This window comes from Bactrocera oleae, chromosome 2, assembly GCF_042242935.1.
Source record: "Bactrocera oleae isolate idBacOlea1 chromosome 2, idBacOlea1, whole genome shotgun sequence".
Taxonomy (NCBI): Eukaryota; Metazoa; Arthropoda; class Insecta; order Diptera; family Tephritidae; genus Bactrocera; species Bactrocera oleae.
In genome coordinates, this window is record NC_091536.1 from 34,737,820 (window position 1) to 34,763,747 (window position 25,928).

The 25,928-nt window shown below is 35.0% G+C and overlaps 1 protein-coding gene across 12 annotated transcripts in view; it reads right to left on the minus strand.

Annotated features, from left to right (window-relative positions):
* nAChRalpha4 (nicotinic acetylcholine receptor alpha4) overlaps positions 1–25,928 on the minus strand; it is a 946,244-nt gene that overhangs the window by 91,540 nt on the left and 828,776 nt on the right. Inside the window, exon 10 of one of the 12 annotated variants that reach the window (XM_070112972.1) lies at positions 7,012–7,072. The exons of the other annotated variants lie outside the window; for them this stretch is intronic. Coding sequence (XP_069969073.1) covers positions 7,054–7,072 — 19 coding nt within the window. The 3' untranslated portion in view covers positions 7,012–7,053. Of the gene's footprint in view, positions 1–7,011; positions 7,073–25,928 lie in introns of those variants that run through there. 12 annotated transcript variants of the gene reach the window in all.

The following is a 25,928-nucleotide window of genomic DNA, read 5'->3' on the forward strand; positions in this document are numbered from 1 at the left end:
TAACCGACTTTGGGCTTCCTGCAGCAAAAAGAAATAATTCGCTTCTGGACCCGTTAGAAGTAGCGTTGCGAAAACCATATAACATAAATGAATTAAATGAGTATATCACACAAAATGAACCAAGATTAGTTAATGACCAGGTGACAACGTATAATTGTGTCTTAAAAAGTGTTCGTTTAAATGAAGGAAGAATTTTCTTTTTGGATGCTCCCGGTGGGACCGGCAAGACGTTTATCACTAATCTTATATTAGCAAAAGTAAGGTCTCTAGGAAAGCTAGCCTTGGCAGTAGCGTCGTCAGGTATTGCTGCAACCTTATTAGCAGGTGGACGCACAGCTCATTCCACTTTTAAACTGCCCCTAACTGTGTCTTTAGAGAAAGATAGCGTGTGCTCTACGCAAAAATGGCCCTTTGGGGAAAATTTGGCAAGACGTCAGTCTAATAATCTGGGACGAATGTACCATGATACATAGAGCTCACGTAGAAGCTCTAGACAGAACTCTTAGAGATCTTAGAAGCTGTGATAAAATCATGGGTGGGATTACTTTTATGTTTGCTGGGGACTTTGGCCAAACTTTACCGGTAATAGTAAGGGAAACTAGAGCAGACATTGTGAAGGCTTGCCTTAAAAGTTCTCCATTATGGAAATTTGTAAATATTTTAAAATTATCGACAAATATGAGAGCACATTTGGGGGAAGGTGGTATAACTTTCCCTTCAAAATTACTTTCTGTAGGAGACGGGAGAATACCTCATTCTAATAATAAAATTGAAATTGATTGCGATTTAGGAGTAAAAGTGGGTAACATCGAGGAATTAGTAACTAAGGTATACCCTGACATCAGCCAAATAGAAAACAAGGACCATCAATGGATGTGTCAAAGAGCAATATTGGCGGCAAGAAATAGTAGCGTTGACGAAATAAATGATATCATATTGAGTAAACTCCCAGGAGATATTGTAACCTACACATCCATTGATACCGTGATGGATCAAGAAGATGTAGTTCATTACCCACAGGAGTTCCTCAATTCCTTGAACCCAAGCGGCCTTCCCCCACATTCTCTTAAGTTAAAAATAGGAGCCCCAATAATTTAACTAAGAAATCTCAAACCACCAAATTTATGCAACGGGACCCTACTTCAAGTAAAATTTCTGCGCAATAACGTCATCGTTGCAATAGTTTTGACTGGTCCAGCAGTTGGTCAAACAGTCCTCATACCCCGCATCCCAATGATACCCAACGACTTACCTTTCAATTTTAAAAGAATACAATTTCCGCTTAAATTATCTTTCGCAGTCACAATAAATAAATCACAGGGGCAAACATTCAAACACGTGGGGATCGATTTACGCCAAGACTGTTTTTCGCACGGCCAGTTATATGTCGCGTTATCAAGATCGGGTTGTGGCGAAAATCAATATGTTCTTCTGCCACAAGATAATAAAACAAAAAATGTAGTATACGCAGAAGTTCTTTAAAATAATTAAATTTACTTTAAAATTGTACAGATATAGTTTGGAACTGAGTTTTCTGCGGGAACTCGACCATTCCGAAAATCCCGCAAGAACGGGAACTATGTGGGAAGAACCAAAAATCTGCCGGAAGTCACTATTCCACGCGGACGAAGTCGTGGGCAAAAGCTAGTTGTAGAATAAATATGTCTTTTGATGACTATTTGTTAGCCCTTAGATCAAGTTTACCAAAACCCAAAATTTTTCTAAAAAGAAAATTACAGGATCGTTTTATAAACATTTATAATCCTCTGATTTTGGAATTCCATAGAGCACATATGGATATCCAATATATACTGCATGCATATGCTTGCTGTTCATACAGAGAACTTAAAAGTTGTGTATTTAAGAGCCTAGGAACTCCCCTGTTAGACTTGTTAATATAATTAATTATATATGAACCAGAGAACTTAAAAGTCTAACAGGGGAGTTGCTAGGCTCTTAAATGGAGCTATATCAGAGGTAAATGCTGGATATACTGTTAAGCAAAAGCTTAAACATATAGGTCACAAATTTATATCAGGCACAGTAATATCGGCACAAGAAGCAGTATATTGCTGCATTAGGCTCCATCTTTCAGAAATATTTATAAATACCTCTCGACCTGAGGAACGTGTTCGAATGGTGAAACCTAGAGCAGAACATCAGAACCTTCCTTCAGGTTCGACTGAAAGATTCGTAGCCGGTCTGTTAGACCGTTATGTCCAAAGATCCGATCAGTTAAAAACTCTTTGCTTAGCTGATTTTGCATCTAGACGGTGATCATGAAGAAGAAGAGAAGGAAAACGATAATTTGCCAGAAAGCGTGGTTGTCATGCCTCTTAAAGACGGTAGCGGTTTTGTTAAGAAACGTACCAAACGTTGTATTATTCAGTATAGAAGGTTTAACCCAGATTTGGCCAGAGTTGAGTATTTCCGCGAAATGGTAATACTTTACTATTCATGGCGGAATCAACAGTAAGATCTCATTGTAAACGATAATGAGCAGACTTGCAAAACACATCGTATTCTAATTGAGAAAAATCAAAGAAAATATGATGTTTTTGAGCAAAGAGAACTTGAAAATGTTCTAAAAAGTCTTTATAATGAAATAGACTTAGAGGAAGGTGCTCAAAATGAACTACCTATAGTGGAAAATGAGTTCAGAGTGTTGGCACTTCCAAAAATAAACCCAAGTATAAATTTGCTGGACTGGCATGGTAAAGATTCTATAGATAATGGCACTGAATCTGATTGCAATATTAGACTTATTAAATTGCCCCCTTAAATTCCAGAGGTGGTATTTTCTTTAGTTCAAAGTATACTAAGCAAAGAACCTATTTGACACATTTGACGCACCAGCTAAAAACAAATCGCCCATTTTATGAGTTCATTGGCGGCGGTGCACGTGTAGGAAAGAGTCGTTTGATCTCTTAGCACTTAACCATCGTTACAATTCTACACTTAAACCGATCATCGTGTTTGGTGATTTGAAGCAACTCTCACCTGTTGCAGATAGGTGGATATTCTCTCCTAATCCCAATGATGTATACAGCACTTTAGTTGGTTCCCCTTTGTGGGAGTTATTTAAATACTTTGAATTAACAGAAATAATGAAACAACGGGAGGATTAGGCATTTGCAATTGCATTTAACCATATGGCATCTGGTACTATGACAAATGAGGACATATCACTCATTGAAACTCGAGTAGTTAATTTCGAAGAAGTTCCCGATGATGCCATACATTTATTTTGGTCCAATGAAGAGACAAATAATTTCAATGCCCTTAAGCTCAGTCGAATCTCAACTGAAGCTATCCTTTCAACTGCAAAAGACTCAGTTAAAGGAATTGGTATAAATGAAAATGATAATATTTTGGAAAGAGTTAAACTTTTCAAAACTTCTGAAACGCAGGGACTGCCCTATGATGACACTAAAAACCTCCGCCAAATATATGATTACAGTGAATATAAACACGTGTGATGGCTTGGTTAATGGGGCAGCTGGACAACTTATGCATATTGATTTCCAATGTTCCTTTCCAACAATTCTGTGGATTAAATTTTTGGAACCTTCTGTTGGTTTGATCAAAAAAGCCTCATCTTCTAGAAAGGTCTTGGACACCAATTGAAAAAGTTTTAAAATCTTTTCAATATAAAAGAAATGAACAAATTTCAATTGAATGAAATCAGTTTCCAGTTGTTTCGGCTGAGGGAATAACTATTCATAAAAGTCAGGGTGCCACATATAATAAAGTTGTAGTTCATACTCGACCCAGAATGCCAAGAGCTTCAACATGTGTCGCTTGCAGTCGAGCTACTACTGCAGAAGGTCTATTCATCATAGGAAATTTATTCCTCCTAACAAATTTTCTGAATCGGATCCTGTATTTAAGGAACTGAGGGAATTGAACGTAAATAAAGCTCTGACAACAAGTTTCAGTTTTATGAATTCCCGAACATCAGGACATCAAATTTTATTCCATAATGTTCAGAGTCTTCATGCTCACATTAGTGATATAAAAAGCGACTGTTTGATGCTATCTTCAGATATTTTATGTTTTGTAGAAACTTGGAGTTATCCGTGCGAAAATTTGATATACCAGGATTTACTCCAATTAACGAGCTGAGGATAGATAGCACGGAAACAAGCAACAGATATAAACGGGGCATTATAATATAATATATGCAAAGCATAGTATTGCTAGCTCTATAGAACTAAAGGCTGTAAAGAAAATTTATTCAGGCCGCAAAGTTTTAGAATCGGTTTTGTTTAAATGTTTCAGTATTAATATTCTGGTTCTATACAGAAATTCAGCTTTCTCTGTCAGACATTTTATTAATTTCAATTTATGTTTAATATTGTAAATATTATATACAAAATAATATAATGTTAAAGTTGTTAATATTTATTATTTTTAAGCTAAACATGTATAATAATATCGATAAAATAAATAAAAAATGTTATTCATTGTCAAAAAACGATTTATTAATAAAAAAAAAAGCAAGAAACAAGACTCTTATTTAGTATACAGGATCACATTAGGGAGGAGCATCTGCAGTTCATTTAAAGTGGGTGTGGTCCCGCCCCCTAATAGGTTTAATGTGCATATCTCCTATACCACTGAAGCCATAATAAATAAAATTCACTAGGAACAAATGTTTTTAGCATCTCTATCGACGGTGTGAAAATGGGTGAAATCGGGTTATCCATATAACGGTACTGTTAAAAACTACTAAAAGCTCGATAAATCAAGCACTAAACAAGCCAGAGACATTAAATGTTTATTTCTAGGATGGTATGAGATGACTTTATAGGAACCACGTTCAAAATTAGATAGTGGGCGTGGCACCGCCCACTGTAAGGTGAATACCCATACTCTGGGATCTGCCCAACCCATTTCAACCAAATTCGGTACATAATATTCTTCTTATATTTCTATGTTATAGTACGAAAATGGGCGAAATCGGTTTACAACCACGCCTAATCGAATCAAACCTGTTCAAGCCCCTAGGTACTGAATATGTGGACTCCAGTTCCTATAGATGACTTTTTACCAAAAATATCGGTCAACATAGAACAAGGCGGCAACATCCACAAAGAAATCTAAAACTAGTATACCATTTGACTTTCCGAGAGTATAAAATGTTCGGTTACATCCGAACTTAGCCCTTCCTTACATGTTAGTTCAGTGTTTTTTCCTGAAGATCCACAGTTACCATTCACAAATATAATATATAATTGGCGCAGTCGACGTCCCGAGTCCCAGTTCGGAAACAAAAAAATTAATTAATAAAAATAGTTGAAATAAAAGCAAAATCAAGTGGTGTGATTTCAAACTACAAAAAAATTTGATTTTTTAATTATTTTATATATCGGCATTGGAAGCTAAACACAAATTCTCCTAGGCAGCAGCAAATAATTAAACCAGAGAACTTAGAAGAACGAGAAGGTGCAAATTGAATTATGTATGATGCTCGATTGGTCGGCTAACAGAGCTGAAAAATTAAGATCAAGGAGCTCACCATTTTCTGTAGTATTTTCTGTTATTCAACAGAAATGAGAATTTATAACAACGTTCTCTGACAAAATACGTATCTTCTAACATAAAGAGACAAATTAAATACTTTGGACAAAATATACAAATGCCATTTCACATATGCATGACTACTTTTTACCATATAAACGATTTTTATGATGAAAAATTGATAAAATATGATTTTTTTGCACAAATGCTATATTGATAAAATGTGAAAGATTATGCAAAAAATTATATTTTACTATTTTCATACTTTTCTAATTTCAATTGTTACAGAATTAATAATTTATATATGTACATATGTACAACAATATAACATATAACATATTGTTGTACATATGTATAAATATTCTATCTATACATAAAAATCTGTGAAGACCCAATTGTTGCAACAAAACGCCCAACAATAAAATATTACATTTAGGCAAAGAGTCGAAAAGGACTTAAAATATCTAGTTCCTTTCGAAGGGAATGTAAAAAAGTTGCCATCCTTCATTGAGGCTATTGACAGAGTATGAAGGGACTATGTTGGACAGGAAGAAATAGTTTTTAGGGTGATTTATGTCTTAAAAATTGGTGGTTCAGCAAGCAAACCCACCTCAAGATTGGGCAACTTGTAAAGCTAAATTGAACAACACTTCAGGCCAACAAAAGACCAGATGACTTTGGGGAACGATATCAGCAATCTTAGCGTGGGAAGTATCAATGAACTTAGTAGAAAAGCTAAGGAAATAATTGCTAATGTTACGGAATATTGTGTTTAAAGTGAGTCAGGAAACATAATGAAAGAAATATTTACAGGAATACAAAAGATAAAGCAACTAGCAGCAGTTTTTAACAAAAAATAGAAATTCGGACTCATTTTCTCAAAATACTAGAAAGTTTAATAGTAAAAGAAACCAGAATAATCAAATAACAAACAACTATAGGAGACAAAAAAGTAGTGAGGAAAATATTGATCGTTTCCAAAGTAATTCCGGACAACATCCCTGTAATAATAATTATTATTATTCACAAAATAATTTGGACGATACTCTTAAGGAAATACCAAATTTTCAGGGCAAAATATAAATCATCCAAATAATCCCCACAGACAAACTAATTCAGGTCAAAATAATCAATATCGTAATATTAACGGTTACGGTAATTCTGCAAGGCAAGCAATGGTGTGCATTAGTAGACCCAGGCTCTACCATTAATATAATGAAAAGAGCCAGTTTCGAAAAGTATAATTTACCAGTTTTAGAAATTAATAAAACAATAATTAGTACACTGAATGGAGAAATAAGGGATATGAACGAAAAAGTTAAGACACCATGCCCACTAGAATTTAGATACTCTCAATTTGCAAAAATGCGATGGTTAAAAATGGATTTTAACAAGCCATACGATCTTATACTGGGGAATGATTGTATAATTAAAGATGTGAAAACTATAAACATTGAAAACAAAGAAATTGCATTGAGAAATGGTGTCAAGCTTCCATTCCATACGAAAATTATGCAGGAGCAAGTTTATTCAACACGACCATTTAAACCTAGAAGAGAAGATAAAAATAAGCAAATTATTAAAAAGTACGAAAAGCTAATTTATATAGAAGGAGATAATCTGACAAACACGAATACCCTTGTTCATGAAATTAGAACAACAACGGATCAGCAAATTAATTCCCGAATTTACAGATTGCTTTCAAACATGCGGACGAGGCTCACCAATAATAATTGTGCCAAAGAAATCAGATAGTTCCGGTATAAACAAATTTCGATTAGCGGTTGATTTCAGGAGGTTAAACCAAATTACTGCTGACGATATATGTATATCCCTTGTCAAATGTTAATGGAATTTTAGATAAATTGGACAAAGCACAGTACTTTAGCACCATAGATCTAGCTAAAGGTTACCATCGGATCCTAATGGCAGAAAAAGATATAGAGAATACAGCTTTTGTGACTCCAGCAGGCCTTTATGAATACATCAGGATAATTGAATCAGCCACTTTTCAGAGAACGACATCCTAAAGGAACATATAATAATATATGTGTAGTCTATCTAGATGACATATTAATATTTTCTACGTCACTAGAAGAACACATACATTCACTTGGAAACGGTTTTTCAAAGCTTCAGGAAAATAACCTAAAAATCCAGACAAATAAGTATAGTTTTTTAAAAACAGAAACTGAATTTTTGGGCCACGATTTGACAAAAGACGGCATAAAGCCCAACCCGGAAAAAATTTTAGCCATACAAAAATTACCAATTCCAAGAACAGAAACGCAATTAAAGGGGTTTTTAGGGACCATAGGCCCAGTGACTTATTTAAGACAATACATATACGAAGCAAAATTTAAGATATTAAATTATCACTGCCCGATTAAGTATCTAAATAACAAGTATAAAGGAAAAGAATTTGCACCACGCCATCAAAGGTGGCTTCAAAAACTCTAGGAGTACAATTATGAAATGGAATATGTAAAGGGTAAAGATAACATGGACTTCCTAAATCGAATTGAAAATTCGCCTAAAATAACAGATGGGAACGACGATGAATCAAATTTTGAAATGTCGGATACATTACATTCTGCAGAAGAAGAACTGCTAAAATACTTTGTAATCAAGGAAGAAATAGTGAATAAACATAAAGTTCAAATCATATTAACGTACAACCTAAAATTTGAAATGCAGACACTCCATGGGAGAAGGATGATAGAGATCAACCCAATGGAGGAACAATACATAATCAAAGAATAAACGAAACTTACAATACACTTAAGGACAAAATATACTATCCCAAATTCAAAGAGCACATACAGTTAATAATAAATAACTGTGAAAAGTGCCAATCAGTTAAGTATGATAGGAAACCGCTAAGACCAAAGTTTAAACTAACAGAAACACCAACAGATAAAAACGAAATAATACATGCAGACATTTTTCATTTCCAAAAGCAGTCTTTTGTCACAGTTATTGACAAACTGACAAAATTCGCGGCAGCATTCAACATAGCTGATATAAATTGGAGGGCAAAGAAGGCTATTATAACTGAACATTTCGCGAAATTTATAAAATCAAAACAAATCATAATGGACAATGAATTCAAGGCCGAACAAAACCAAATTTACACATAGGTAATGAAGACATTGAGAGGCTGCACTCAACCCTCTTAGAGAAACTAACAGGAATTGATGATCCAAGTCTCTCAACAGAAATGAGGATACAAATCGTTATAGGTAACTATAATGACAAACCCTTAGTGGTACATCCAATAACGCAAAAAATAGTATAGATCCAACCATTTTAACAAAAACAATAGACCAGCTAAAACAACAATAATACAAGAAAGAAATAGGTACAGAGAGGACTACGAAGAACTGAGATCGTCAGAGCTAATAAAAAACTTCTAACGAGTACGACACAAGGACGAACCGTATTTCCGAAATACCCCCCTGCAAAACATTCATATATCAAACATAAAGAGGCCACTTAAATTAGCTAAAGCAGAGAAGCTAGGCACCGAAGAGGAGGATGATAGGTAGAGCATAATAGTATATAATAGCGACATAAAAAAATTTGCTAATTCACGGGCCAATGTATTTTCAGACCATGTGGATAATAATAGCATTTCTGATGACCGTCATGACAGCGTTCCTACAAGTAGCACCGATAATTTAAGATGCGGGATACACCATGATTCAACTCAACGAAGTAGAAATCGTCAATGAAGTAAATACAATACTGCATATTATACATTCGAAGGAGCTAACAATTTTAATAGAAGAAATGGAGGAAAATATAAGACAGGGAGAAATAAGTAATGAGGCACTTCTTTTGAATGAAATTAAAACAAGAAAAAACGTTAACTTCGGTTGCACCGAAGCTATAATACCCTTCACAAATACAAAGGCCCCTTAGAAGAACTTGATTCCGAACGTTCAATTTGTATGGCAGCTATATGATATAGTGATCTGATCTGACCAATTTCTGTGGAGAATAATTTGTTGCCTTAAGCCATAACTCGTGCCTAATTTCTTGAAGATACCTCGTCAAATAAAAAAATTTTCCATGCAAGCACTTTACTTCGATCGTTCAGTTAATATGGCAACTATATGCTATAGTCATCCGATCTATACAATTTCTTCGCAGATTAGATTAATGCTTTAGATAATAATACATGCCAAATTTCGTGAAGATAACTCGTCAAATGAAAGAGTTTTTCATACAAGCACTTCATTCCGATTGTTCAGTTTGTATGGCAGCTATATGCTATAGTGGTCCCATATCGGCCGTTCCGAGAAATGAGCAGCTTCTTTGTTAGAAAAGGACAGGTGCAAAATTTCAGATCGATAGCATAAAAACTGAGGGACTAGTTTGTATATATACAGACAGACGGACAGACAGACAGACGTATATATAATATTTGAAATATGTATATATTTTATAGGGTCTCCGACGTTTCCTTCTGGGTGTTACAAACTTCGTGGCAAACTTAATATACCCTGTTCAGGGTATAATAATCAAAGCAAAAATTAGATCAATTACTCGTACACCCAAGGAGGAGGAAAGAAAGAAGAGGGGTTTAAGTAATCTAGGAGGCACAATGTACAAATGGTTGTTCTTGTCAATGGACGACGAAGACCGACAGGATATAATTAGTCATTTAGAAGTAATAGAGGCGAATACTCACAACGCAATAACAAATGTCAATAAAAAGATCATCATAAATGAGCATTTTATGGATTCAATTAACCTAATGAAAATAATAATAGAAAATGACAGGATTAAAATTTTAAAAGAATTAAATCGGATACAAAAGGCAAATTGAGAACTAACGAAATTGGTTCTGTACAACGATCAAATGAGCAAACTAAGGTATATTGAAAGGAAAATTTACGAAATTAAGGATAATATAGCTGCCGCTAAAAACCATTTGAATTATCCCGGAATGTGAACAAAAGAAGAAATAGATGGGTTCGATATTGATTTATATAAACTAAAATTAGCCAAAATAGGAGTTGTGGCAAAAAAACAGAAGCAATAATATTCGCTATACAAATCCCAAGAAGTTTTTTAAAGAAAATGAAAAATTAATTACGCCATTACCAAATAAACAAAACTTACAAATAAATAAAGAAGATGAATTAATTTTAATAATAAATAAAGAACACTATGTTTATAAGGAAAATACTGTATTTAAAAAACTAAAACTGAGCAAGAATTGTATCTTTTCTGATGATTGTGAATTTATGTATAATAATAGAACACTAATTCAAGAAATAATTGATAACACCTGAATAATAAAGAATGCACATAATGAAAGTCTCATTCAGACTTGTGAAGAAAGGGACTTCATACGCTGCACTGCACTACATCGCATGATCCGTCAATACGTGACTCAAACAGCAGAACATAGCAGCAAGCTCCAGTTGTCGATCTGATGCGAGAGGCAGTCTGATTTGCTAAAGAGAAGAACCCAGTTGTGTTTTTAGTTCAGTGTTTGTTCCTGAAGATCCACAGTTACCATTCACAAATATATAATTCGCGCGTAGTTGTCATCTGATTTTACCCCTTTTTACAGTGTATGAAGAGATTCTGACAAGACATTTTATCAGCAAGTTTGGTTGAGATAGCTTCAGTAGTTTGGAAAATATGTATATTTAACCATTTAGAGGGCGGGGTCAAGCATAGACCCAATAAATTTTAAATCTATATATTACTTACAGCGAAAATTATATTAAAACCATCCTCAAAATATATATATTGCAAAACGTCAACCAGAAGACCAAGGCCTAGACCAACTCTGCTCATATTCATCTTAAATCATCTGTATTATAATATAATTTCACTTTCGGCATTAAACTAAAGTAAGCCCAATATTATACCTTCAGTTAATTTTGTAATTTGTTAATGTACAATAAGATATCTTTTTACACATTAACCGAAAATCTTTTATTAGGTATATGGGAGATTGGTGTAGTATTCACCCAATTTTGCCTTTACTATATATAATATTATTAACAGTTTTGTTTCATTAAGGTACCTCACATAGCATCAAAAATATAACTATAAAGAGTAAAGTCAACAGGATGTTTGAAACTCCTTATATTAGTTACTTGGGGGCTAGGGCAAGTTTTCACCCGAATTTATCCATTAGGTTGGTTGAAAATTTTCTGCGCGAGAAATGAAAAAAATAGTATTTTTAGTACGAAATATAGTATTCAATACCATACACCCTTAACGTCAAGACACTTATTGCAATGATCCTCCAATAATTGTATGAAATATATGACTATAATGACTTTCCGGAAGCTCTACAATATACCCGTCTACGGATATAATAGCTTCTTTATCTGACGAAAAACGCTTTCCACGAGGGAATTGGGTCAGGTTTCTGAAGAAGTAGTAGTCGCTGGGAGCCAAATCTGGTGAATACGTAGGATGCTCAAGCAATTCGTACTTTAATTCGTTGAATTTTGTCAATGCTAAAACACCTTTGTGAGCAGGTGCATTGTCTTCTTTGTTAGAAAAGGACAGGTGCAAAATTTCAGATCGATAGCATAAAAACTGAGGGACTAGTTTGTATATATACAGACAGACGGACAGACAGACAGACGTATATATAATATTTGAAATATGTATATATTTTATAGGGTCTCCGACGTTTCCTTCTGGGTGTTACAAACTTCGTGGCAAACTTAATATACCCTGTTCGGGTATAATAATCAAAGCAAAAATTAGATCAATTACTCGTACACCCAAGGAGGAGGAAAGAAAGAAGAGGGGTTTAAGTAATCTAGGAGGCACAATGTACAAATGGTTGTTCTTGTCAATGGACGACGAAGACCGACAGGATATAATTAGTCATTTAGAAGTAATAGAGGCGAATACTCACAACGCAATAACAAATGTCAATAAAAAGATCATCATAAATGAGCATTTTATGGATTCAATTAACCTAATGAAAATAATAATAGAAAATGACAGGATTAAAATTTTAAAAGAATTAAATCGGATACAAAAGGCAAATTGAGAACTAACGAAATTGGTTCTGTACAACGATCAAATGAGCAAACTAAGGTATATTGAAAGGAAAATTTACGAAATTAAGGATAATATAGCTGCCGCTAAAAACCATTTGAATTATCCCGGAATGTTAACAAAAGAAGAAATAGATGGGTTCGATATTGATTTATATAAACTAAAATTAGCCAAAATAGGAGTTGTGGCAAAAAAACAGAAGCAATAATATTCGCTATACAAATCCCAAGAAGTTTTTTAAAGAAAATGAAAAATTAATTACGCCATTACCAAATAAACAAAACTTACAAATAAATAAAGAAGATGAATTAATTTTAATAATAAATAAAGAACACTATGTTTATAAGGAAAATACTGTATTTAAAAAACTAAAACTGAGCAAGAATTGTATCTTTTCTGATGATTGTGAATTTATGTATAATAATAGAACACTAATTCAAGAAATAATTGATAACACCTGAATAATAAAGAATGCACATAATGAAAGTCTCATTCAGACTTGTGAAGAAAGGGACTTCATACGCTGCACTGCACTACATCGCATGATCCGTCAATACGTGACTCAAACAGCAGAACATAGCAGCAAGCTCCAGTTGTCGATCTGATGCGAGAGGCAGTCTGATTTGCTAAAGAGAAGAACCCAGTTGTGTTTTTAGTTCAGTGTTTGTTCCTGAAGATCCACAGTTACCATTCACAAATATATAATTCGCGCGTAGTTGTCATCTGATTTTACCCCTTTTTACAGTGTATGAAGAGATTCTGACAAGACATTTTATCAGCAAGTTTGGTTGAGATAGCTTCAGTAGTTTGGAAAATATGTATATTTAACCATTTAGAGGGCGGGGTCAAGCATAGACCCAATAAATTTTAAACCTATATATTACTTACAGCGAAAATTATATTAAAACCATCCTCAAAATATATATATTGCAAAACGTCAACCAGAAGACCAAGGCCTAGACCAACTCTGCTCATATTCATCTTAAATCATCTGTATTATAATATAATTTCACTTTCGGCATTAAACTAAAGTAAGCCCAATATTATACCTTCAGTTAATTTTGTAATTTGTTAATGTACAATAAGATATCTTTTTACACATTAACCGAAAATCTTTTATTAGGTATATGGGAGATTGGTGTAGTATTCACCCAATTTTGCCTTTACTATATATAATATTATTAACAGTTTTGTTTCATTAAGGTACCTCACATAGCATCAAAAATATAACTATAAAGAGTAAAGTCAACAGGATGTTTGAAACTCCTTATATTAGTTACTTGGGGGCTAGGGCAAGTTTTCACCCGAATTTATCCATTAGGTTGGTTGAAAATTTTCTGCGCGAGAAATGAAAAAAATAGTATTTTTAGTACGAAATATAGTATTCAATACTATACACCCTTAACGTCAAGACACTTATTGCAATGATCCTCCAATAATTGTATGAAATATATGACTATAATGACTTTCCGGAAGCTCTGCAATATACCCGTCTACGGATATAATAGCTTCTTTATCTGACGAAAAACGCTTTCCACGAGGGAATTGGGTCAGGTTTCTGAAGAAGTAGTAGTCGCTGGGAGCCAAATCTGGTGAATACGTAGGATGCTCAAGCAATTCGTACTTTAATTCGTTGAATTTTGTCAATGCTAAAACACCTTTGTGAGCAGGTGCATTGTCTTAATGAAAAATTTTTTTTATGCTGCAGACCAAGTCTTTTCTCACCAATTTTTGCATCCAGGTGATCCAAATGCTGCAATAATATTTAAAATTGATTGGTTTACCTTTCAATCAACAAAATTCTATTTGCATCTCAAAAAACTGTTGTTATAACTTTCTTTGCTGATCCCCATATAAAATGTGAAGTACTCGTTCGTCTGAGATGCTTATGGCATTAGTAATTTCACACTTAGACAAACGTGGATCTTCACTAACAATATTATGAATCGGCTCAATAATTTCTGTCGCGTCGATCGTCTTCAAGCCTAGTATGATCACGTTTAAATTCACCAGCGTAAAATTCAACGGTGCGTTTTGAAGGGGAGGACTCCTTATAAACCTCTAACAATTGTTCATAAATTTCCGTTGCTTTTAGGCCTTTCAAAACAAAGAATCTAATCACTGCGGATATATTTCTATATTAAAAAAATACTCTGACACGTCAACTTCGAATAGCATGTAAACAAAGAATTAATTGGTAAAATGAGCTGTAACTTTGCATGTGTTCTCACGAAAGATGACCAAATTAAGAAAAAAATTGGATCTAGTAATGCTATTTCTTGGCGAGAGGAGAAACTTTTCAATCAACCTGTACGCTCACTCAATTTAATCAATATAACTTATATGTTATCCGATATATGAGGTATAAAGTCAACCGGAAGTTAGAAAATTTTTCCATTAGGTACATGGAGCCCAAGGGATAAATAATCCGATTCTATCCAATTTTAATACACAGGCATACTATTATCAGAAACTGATTCTCTCCAAATTTTTTTATCAATATATCTCACAGATTAAACGATATTTTCTATAAAACTTTCGCCATATGGACTGGGGTCCACATATTCAGTACCTAGGGGCTTGAATAGATCTAGTTCGATTTGGAGCATTTTCGAACTATAACATAAAAATATCAGAATAATTCTATCTAATCAATTTGGTTTAAATCAGTCCAGTAAGTCCCGAGATATGGGGTTTTACCTAAAAGTGTACCATCTAGGGTATAAGACTTTATGTCTCGTTTTCACACTGTAGAAAGGAGTACTAAACTAATGTTATTTGGCCTTTGCAGCTAATGAGGTGAGCGGTCTCAAAAAATTGCCACGTGACCATACCCATCATGGGTATCCAACCTATTTGAAAAAAATAAAAAAAATTATTAGTCTAGTATGATGTTGCAATGCCTGGTTCTACGGAAAAGTTGAAAAAAAAAAATGTTCACGAAATGACTACTGTCTTTTTCGTGTAAATTTTCGATGTCAGGGTATACTGCATCTATTAAAAATTCTAAACTGTGGACTATTTCGCCTAGAGACTAATCCAATGTCATCTTGTTACAATTTCTGCTTAAATTTGGAGTAGGGAAAATAACTTCCCCTATTTATTTAGATATTTTAATGTTGAAAATCTGGCAACCACGCATAGCACGTATCATATGATTATTCCCCTTTACAACAACAACATTTTTCAGTTACGTACATCTTTGAACTTTGTAACAAAAATCTGTAATTCATGTTTTTAGTTTATTAAAAACTGTTGAAGTGATCGAACTCGGGACTTTTATTTATTTCGGCTAACTGTGCAAAGTAAGCATATTCAACAGGTTATGGGCCCAGGGCCTATGTTGGAATAAATATAAACTGTACGAATTCGATTAAAATACAATATGAGTTCGCTGTACCAAATAGAAAAGTTGGATGATACCAACTATGATACGTGGTGCATACACATGCAATGTGTTCTAGTACACGCAGACATTTGGGCAGTGGTTAGTGGTGATCTTGCTAAGCCAGAGGATGCGTTGTTGTTGGCCAAGTGGAAAGTCGAAAACGAGAAGGCTTTGGCAACAATTATGTTAAGTGTAAAACCATCACAATTGGGGTACGTAAAGAACTGTACCAGTGCTTTAGAAGCATGGGAAAAACTAAAAAATGTGTATAAGCCCAGTGGTCCAATACGAAAAGTAAGCTTATACAAACGGCTGCTCAGCCTCAGTATGGCTGAAGGTGTGTCAATGGTTCAACATATACAGGAGTTTGTTAACGTTTCAGATAAGTTGGCAGAGCTAGATATCAAGTTAAGTGATGAAATGCTGGTCATCATTTTGTTATCCAGTTTGTCGAGAAATTTCGAGAATTTCGTGATTTCGATGGAGACGCGTGATTCATTTCCAACGTTAGAAATAATAAAGGTGAAGCTGTTGGAAGAGTTCGACAGGCAATCTCAAAAGGAGAAGGAAGGCGTCGGAGTGGTCAGTCAGCAAGCTTTTCTCGCAAATTCCAAAGGGGAAAAAAATACTTCGAAGAAACAGTTCAGTGGAAAGTGTTTTAACTGTGGCAAGCGTGGGCATATGGCATCTAAATGTAAAGCGCCGAAAAAGGACAAAAACATTGGTTCTAATGACCATTGTTCATTTGCAGTGTTAGCAGCAACAGACGTATCATGTTTCCGAAGATCTTCGTGGTGCATTGATAGTGGTGCGTCTACTCACATATGCAGTGAACGAAGTATGTTTGTTTCTCTCAGAGAAAATAAAGAGAGAGTGATGATAGCATCAGAAAAATACGTAAACGTTGTAGGTGTTGGAACGGTCCTAATTAATGCAAACTGTAAAATATATTTAAAAGATGTGTTATTTGTACCGACAATGGCGGGAAACTTTATATCTGTTGGAAAAGCAATAACTAATGGTAAGTTTTGAAAATGACTGTGCGATCATAAGAAATCAAAATTGTGATGTTGTGTTAAAAGCCTCAAAGAGAAATAATCTTTATATTTTTGACTGCAAGAGTAGTGTGCATTCGTGTTTTAGTGCAGCAGAAGAGAAGGTTATGATTTGGAATAAACGCTATGGACACTTAAATTTTTCAAGCCTAAGAGAACTATCCAATAAGAATATGGTGAATGGGTTAGATTTAAAAAGCGTACCACAAAACATTAACTGTGACGTTTGTATGAAAACAAAAATAAGTGCAAAGCCATTTCCAAAAAGTAGTGAGCATAGTTCTTTGAGTTTGTTAGACATAATTCACTCTGATGTATGTGGGCCTATGCCAAAAGTGTCTCTGGGTGATGCACGTTATTTTGCAACTTTCATAGATGACAAATCTAAACGCATGTTTGTTTATTTTACTTAAAAAATTCAAAATATTTAAAAGTCTAATGTCAAACAGAGAAACGAATTAAGGTACTGAGAAGTGATAATGTCACTGAGTATGTCAACCATGAATTCGATGGTTTTCTTAACCCAAGCGGTATACGAAGGCAATTGACAGTTCCCTATAAACCTCAACAGAACGGAGTAGCAGAACGTGCAAATCGTACGATCGTAGAGATGGCTCGCAGTATGCTTGTGCAAGCTGGACTTTGTGAGTCGTTATGGGCTAAAGCTGTTGCAACTGCGGTCTACATTCGTAATCGTTCAGTTACTAGACAACTTGGTGATAAAACACCATACGAGGTTTGGACGGGTTATAAGCCAAATGTACGTCATTTGAGAATATTTGGTTCAAAAGCAGTTGGTCTAGATAAAAGTCAGCACCATAAATTTCGTGAGAAGGGTAAAGAGTATACGTTTGTTGGTTACTCTTTGACAGCAAAAGCTTATCGTTTGTACGATAGCAGTGAGAAACGAATAGTTGAGAAGCGAGATGTCATCTTTGATGAATCTTCAACAGGCAGCATACGAGAAAAAGAAACAGAACGAGTATCTGTCGAAATAGATACATTATCAAACAAGTCGCGAAGTGAGCAAGAAAGTTCAAATGTCGAACAGGGAGCAGAAGTGCATCTTGAGGAGGAGAAATATGAAACAGCTTCAGAAGAAGCAGAAAGTGAAACAGCCGAAGAAACTGAAGTACCAAACGATAGCGAGAACACACATGATAGCACAAGTGAAAAAAATGTAAACGGAAAACGAGGAAGGGGTAGGCCGAAAATTTTTCGTACTGGCAAACCTGGCCGTCCTAAAAAACAGTTCCATATGGTAAACATAGCAAATAGCGATGACAAGATACCAAGCACTGTAAAGGCGAGAGGCGATGAACAAGGAGTACGATTCTCTTATTAGAAATCAAACATGGGTATTAGCTGATTTGCCAATTGGAAAACGAAAAATTGGTTGTAAATGGGTTTTTAATGAGAAAAGAGATCAAAATGGAAACATTGAGCGATACAAAGCGAGGTTAGTTGCTAAGGGATGTAACCAGCAGTATGGCGTTGACTACAAAGAAACATTTTCACCTGTTGTGCGTTATGCTACTATACGAATGCTGTTCGCATTGGCAGCTGAAAAGGAGCTACATATGCATCAACTGGATGTATCAACGGCGTATCTCAACAGCGAGCTAGACGATGAAGTGTATATGGAACAACCAGAAGGGTTCATCAACTCAAAATATCCCAATCGCGTACTACAATTGAAGAAAGCAATATATGGTTTAAAGCAGTCTGGCAGAGAGTGGAACCGTAGGTTGGATACCACTCTGAAATCCATTGGTTTTAAGCAGTGTCAGAATGAACCATGCCTTTATAAGAAGAATGTTGATAAAAAATACAACTTCATTGCTGTTTACGTTGACGATATTATCGTAGCATGTTCAAGCGAGACAGACCTTTTGGCGATAAAGAAGAAAATTGCTGAGAGCTTCAATATTGTAGATAAAGGAAGAGTTCAACATTTTCTTGTAATGGAAATTGAGCGTGTTGGCAGCATAGGTCCTATATCGGTTGGTCACTATCAATACGTTCAAAATTTGTTAAAGCAGTATGGCATGGAAAGAGTTTTTCATACAAGCACTTCATTCCGATTGTTCAGTTTGTATGGCAGCTATATGCTATAGTGGTCCCATATCGGCCGTTCCGACAAACGAGCAGCTTCTTTGTTAGAAAAGGACAGGTGCAAAATTTCAGATCGATAGCATAAAAACTGAGGGACTAGTTTGTATATATACAGACAGACGGACAGACAGACAGACGTATATATAATATTTGAAATATGTATATATTTTATAGGGTCTCCGACGTTTCCTTCTGGGTGTTACAAACTTCGTGGCAAACTTAATATACCCTGTTCGGGTATAATAATCAAAGCAAAAATTAGATCAATTACTCGTACACCCAAGGAGGAGGAAAGAAAGAAGAGGGGTTTAAGTAATCTAGGAGGCACAATGTACAAATGGTTGTTCTTGTCAATGGACGACGAAGACCGACAGGATATAATTAGTCATTTAGAAGTAATAGAGGCGAATACTCACAACGCAATAACAAATGTCAATAAAAAGATCATCATAAATGAGCATTTTATGGATTCAATTAACCTAATGAAAATAATAATAGAAAATGACAGGATTAAAATTTTAAAAGAATTAAATCGGATACAAAAGGCAAATTGAGAACTAACGAAATTGGTTCTGTACAACGATCAAATGAGCAAACTAAGGTATATTGAAAGGAAAATTTACGAAATTAAGGATAATATAGCTGCCGCTAAAAACCATTTGAATTATCCCGGAATGTTAACAAAAGAAGAAATAGATGGGTTCGATATTGATTTATATAAACTAAAATTAGCCAAAATAGGAGTTGTGGCAAAAAAACAGAAGCAATAATATTCGCTATACAAATCCCAAGAAGTTTTTTAAAGAAAATGAAAAATTAATTACGCCATTACCAAATAAACAAAACTTACAAATAAATAAAGAAGATGAATTAATTTTAATAATAAATAAAGAACACTATGTTTATAAGGAAAATACTGTATTTAAAAAACTAAAACTGAGCAAGAATTGTATCTTTTCTGATGATTGTGAATTTATGTATAATAATAGAACACTAATTCAAGAAATAATTGATAACACCTGAATAATAAAGAATGCACATAATGAAAGTCTCATTCAGACTTGTGAAGAAAGGGACTTCATACGCTGCACTGCACTACATCGCATGATCCGTCAATACGTGACTCAAACAGCAGAACATAGCAGCAAGCTCCAGTTGTCGATCTGATGCGAGAGGCAGTCTGATTTGCTAAAGAGAAGAACCCAGTTGTGTTTTTAGTTCAGTGTTTGTTCCTGAAGATCCACAGTTACCATTCACAAATATATAATTCGCGCGTAGTTGTCATCTGATTTTACCCCTTTTTACAGTGTATGAAGAGATTCTGACAAGACATTTTATCAGCAAGTTTGGTTGAGATAGCTTCAGTAGTTTGGAAAATATGTATATTTAACCATTTAGAGGGCGGGGTCAAGCATAGACCCAATAAATTTTAAACCTATATATTACTTACAGCGAAAATTATATTAAAACCATCCTCAAAATATATATATTGCAAAACGTCAACCAGAAGACCAAGGCCTAGACCAACTCTGCTCATATTCATCTTAAATCATCTGTATTATAATATAATTTCACTTTCGGCATTAAACTAAAGTAAGCCCAATATTATACCTTCAGTTAATTTTGTAATTTGTTAATGTACAATAAGATATCTTTTTACACATTAACCGAAAATCTTTTATTAGGTATATGGGAGATTGGTGTAGTATTCACCCAATTTTGCCTTTACTATATATAATATTATTAACAGTTTTGTTTCATTAAGGTACCTCACATAGCATCAAAAATATAACTATAAAGAGTAAAGTCAACAGGATGTTTGAAACTCCTTATATTAGTTACTTGGGGGCTAGGGCAAGTTTTCACCCGAATTTATCCATTAGGTTGGTTGAAAATTTTCTGCGCGAGAAATGAAAAAAATAGTATTTTTAGTACGAAATATAGTATTCAATACCATACACCCTTAACGTCAAGACACTTATTGCAATGATCCTCCAATAATTGTATGAAATATATGACTATAATGACTTTCCGGAAGCTCTGCAATATACCCGTCTACGGATATAATAGCTTCTTTATCTGACGAAAAACGCTTTCCACGAGGGAATTGGGTCAGGTTTCTGAAGAAGTAGTAGTCGCTGGGAGCCAAATCTGGTGAATACGTAGGATGCTCAAGCAATTCGTACTTTAATTCGTTGAATTTTGTCAATGCTAAAACACCTTTGTGAGCAGGTGCATTGTCTTAATGAAAAATTTTTTTTATGCTGCAGACCAAGTCTTTTCTCACCAATTTTTGCATCCAGGTGATCCAAATGCTGCAATAATATTTAAAATTGATTGGTTTACCTTTCAATCAACAAAATTCTATTTGCATCTCAAAAAACTGTTGTTATAACTTTCTTTGCTGATCCCCATATAAAATGTGAAGTACTCGTTCGTCTGAGATGCTTATGGCATTAGTAATTTCACACTTAGACAAACGTGGATCTTCACTAACAATATTATGAATCGGCTCAATAATTTCTGTCGCGTCGATCGTCTTCAAGCCTAGTATGATCACGTTTAAATTCACCAGCGTAAAATTCAACGGTGCGTTTTGAAGGGGAGGACTCCTTATAAACCTCTAACAATTGTTCATAAATTTCCGTTGCTTTTAGGCCTTTCAAAACAAAGAATCTAATCACTGCGGATATATTTCTATATTAAAAAAATACTCTGACACGTCAACTTCGAATAGCATGTAAACAAAGAATTAATTGGTAAAATGAGCTGTAACTTTGCATGTGTTCTCACGAAAGATGACCAAATTAAGAAAAAAATTGGATCTAGTAATGCTATTTCTTGGCGAGAGGAGAAACTTTTCAATCAACCTGTACGCTCACTCAATTTAATCAATATAACTTATATGTTATCCGATATATGAGGTATAAAGTCAACCGGAAGTTAGAAAATTTTTCCATTAGGTACATGGAGCCCAAGGGATAAATAATCCGATTCTATCCAATTTTAATACACAGGCATACTATTATCAGAAACTGATTCTCTCCAAATTTTTTTATCAATATATCTCACAGATTAAACGATATTTTCTATAAAACTTTCGCCATATGGACTGGGGTCCACATATTCAGTACCTAGGGGCTTGAATAGATCTAGTTCGATTTGGAGCATTTTCGAACTATAACATAAAAATATCAGAATAATTCTATCTAATCAATTTGGTTTAAATCAGTCCAGTAAGTCCCGAGATATGGGGTTTTACCTAAAAGTGTACCATCTAGGGTATAAGACTTTATGTCTCGTTTTCACACTGTAGAAAGGAGTACTAAACTAATGTTATTTGGCCTTTGCAGCTAATGAGGTGAGCGGTCTCAAAAAATTGCCACGTGACCATACCCATCATGGGTATCCAACCTATTTGAAAAAAATAAAAAAAATTATTAGTCTAGTATGATGTTGCAATGCCTGGTTCTACGGAAAAGTTGAAAAAAAAAAATGTTCACGAAATGACTACTGTCTTTTTCGTGTAAATTTTCGATGTCAGGGTATACTGCATCTATTAAAAATTCTAAACTGTGGACTATTTCGCCTAGAGACTAATCCAATGTCATCTTGTTACAATTTCTGCTTAAATTTGGAGTAGGGAAAATAACTTCCCCTATTTATTTAGATATTTTAATGTTGAAAATCTGGCAACCACGCATAGCACGTATCATATGATTATTCCCCTTTACAACAACAACATTTTTCAGTTACGTACATCTTTGAACTTTGTAACAAAAATCTGTAATTCATGTTTTTAGTTTATTAAAAACTGTTGAAGTGATCGAACTCGGGACTTTTATTTATTTCGGCTAACTGTGCAAAGTAAGCATATTCAACAGGTTATGGGCCCAGGGCCTATGTTGGAATAAATATAAACTGTACGAATTCGATTAAAATACAATATGAGTTCGCTGTACCAAATAGAAAAGTTGGATGATACCAACTATGATACGTGGTGCATACACATGCAATGTGTTCTAGTACACGCAGACATTTGGGCAGTGGTTAGTGGTGATCTTGCTAAGCCAGAGGATGCGTTGTTGTTGGCCAAGTGGAAAGTCGAAAACGAGAAGGCTTTGGCAACAATTATGTTAAGTGTAAAACCATCACAATTGGGGTACGTAAAGAACTGTACCAGTGCTTTAGAAGCATGGGAAAAACTAAAAAATGTGTATAAGCCCAGTGGTCCAATACGAAAAGTAAGCTTATACAAACGGCTGCTCAGCCTCAGTATGGCTGAAGGTGTGTCAATGGTTCAACATATACAGGAGTTTGTTAACGTTTCAGATAAGTTGGCAGAGCTAGATATCAAGTTAAGTGATGAAATGCTGGTCATCATTTTGTTATCCAGTTTGTCGAGAAATTTCGAGAATTTCGTGATTTCGATGGAGACGCGTGATTCATTTCCAACGTTAGAAATAATAAAGGTGAAGCTGTTGGAAGAGTTCGACAGGCAATCTCAAAAGGAGAAGGAAGGCGTCGGAGTGGTCAGTCAGCAAGCTTTTCTCGCAAATTCCAAAGGGGAAAAAAATACTTCGAAGAAACAGTTCAGTGGAAAGTGTTTTAACTGTGGCAAGCGTGGGCATATGGCATCTAAATGTAAAGCGCCGAAAAAGGACAAAAACATTGGTTCTAATGACCATTGTTCATTTGCAGTGTTAGCAGCAACAGACGTATCATGTTTCCGAAGATCTTCGTGGTGCATTGATAGTGGTGCGTCTACTCACATATGCAGTGAACGAAGTATGTTTGTTTCTCTCAGAGAAAATAAAGAGAGAGTGATGATAGCATCAGAAAAATACGTAAACGTTGTAGGTGTTGGAACGGTCCTAATTAATGCAAACTGTAAAATATATTTAAAAGATGTGTTATTTGTACCGACAATGGCGGGAAACTTTATATCTGTTGGAAAAGCAATAACTAATGGTAAGTTTTGAAAATGACTGTGCGATCATAAGAAATCAAAATTGTGATGTTGTGTTAAAAGCCTCAAAGAGAAATAATCTTTATATTTTTGACTGCAAGAGTAGTGTGCATTCGTGTTTTAGTGCAGCAGAAGAGAAGGTTATGATTTGGAATAAACGCTATGGACACTTAAATTTTTCAAGCCTAAGAGAACTATCCAATAAGAATATGGTGAATGGGTTAGATTTAAAAAGCGTACCACAAAACATTAACTGTGACGTTTGTATGAAAACAAAAATAAGTGCAAAGCCATTTCCAAAAAGTAGTGAGCATAGTTCTTTGAGTTTGTTAGACATAATTCACTCTGATGTATGTGGGCCTATGCCAAAAGTGTCTCTGGGTGATGCACGTTATTTTGCAACTTTCATAGATGACAAATCTAAACGCATGTTTGTTTATTTTACTTAAAAAATTCAAAATATTTAAAAGTCTAATGTCAAACAGAGAAACGAATTAAGGTACTGAGAAGTGATAATGTCACTGAGTATGTCAACCATGAATTCGATGGTTTTCTTAACCCAAGCGGTATACGAAGGCAATTGACAGTTCCCTATAAACCTCAACAGAACGGAGTAGCAGAACGTGCAAATCGTACGATCGTAGAGATGGCTCGCAGTATGCTTGTGCAAGCTGGACTTTGTGAGTCGTTATGGGCTAAAGCTGTTGCAACTGCGGTCTACATTCGTAATCGTTCAGTTACTAGACAACTTGGTGATAAAACACCATACGAGGTTTGGACGGGTTATAAGCCAAATGTACGTCATTTGAGAATATTTGGTTCAAAAGCAGTTGGTCTAGATAAAAGTCAGCACCATAAATTTCGTGAGAAGGGTAAAGAGTATACGTTTGTTGGTTACTCTTTGACAGCAAAAGCTTATCGTTTGTACGATAGCAGTGAGAAACGAATAGTTGAGAAGCGAGATGTCATCTTTGATGAATCTTCAACAGGCAGCATACGAGAAAAAGAAACAGAACGAGTATCTGTCGAAATAGATACATTATCAAACAAGTCGCGAAGTGAGCAAGAAAGTTCAAATGTCGAACAGGGAGCAGAAGTGCATCTTGAGGAGGAGAAATATGAAACAGCTTCAGAAGAAGCAGAAAGTGAAACAGCCGAAGAAACTGAAGTACCAAACGATAGCGAGAACACACATGATAGCACAAGTGAAAAAAATGTAAACGGAAAACGAGGAAGGGGTAGGCCGAAAATTTTTCGTACTGGCAAACCTGGCCGTCCTAAAAAACAGTTCCATATGGTAAACATAGCAAATAGCGATGACAAGATACCAAGCACTGTAAAGGCGAGAGGCGATGAACAAGGAGTACGATTCTCTTATTAGAAATCAAACATGGGTATTAGCTGATTTGCCAATTGGAAAACGAAAAATTGGTTGTAAATGGGTTTTTAATGAGAAAAGAGATCAAAATGGAAACATTGAGCGATACAAAGCGAGGTTAGTTGCTAAGGGATGTAACCAGCAGTATGGCGTTGACTACAAAGAAACATTTTCACCTGTTGTGCGTTATGCTACTATACGAATGCTGTTCGCATTGGCAGCTGAAAAGGAGCTACATATGCATCAACTGGATGTATCAACGGCGTATCTCAACAGCGAGCTAGACGATGAAGTGTATATGGAACAACCAGAAGGGTTCATCAACTCAAAATATCCCAATCGCGTACTACAATTGAAGAAAGCAATATATGGTTTAAAGCAGTCTGGCAGAGAGTGGAACCGTAGGTTGGATACCACTCTGAAATCCATTGGTTTTAAGCAGTGTCAGAATGA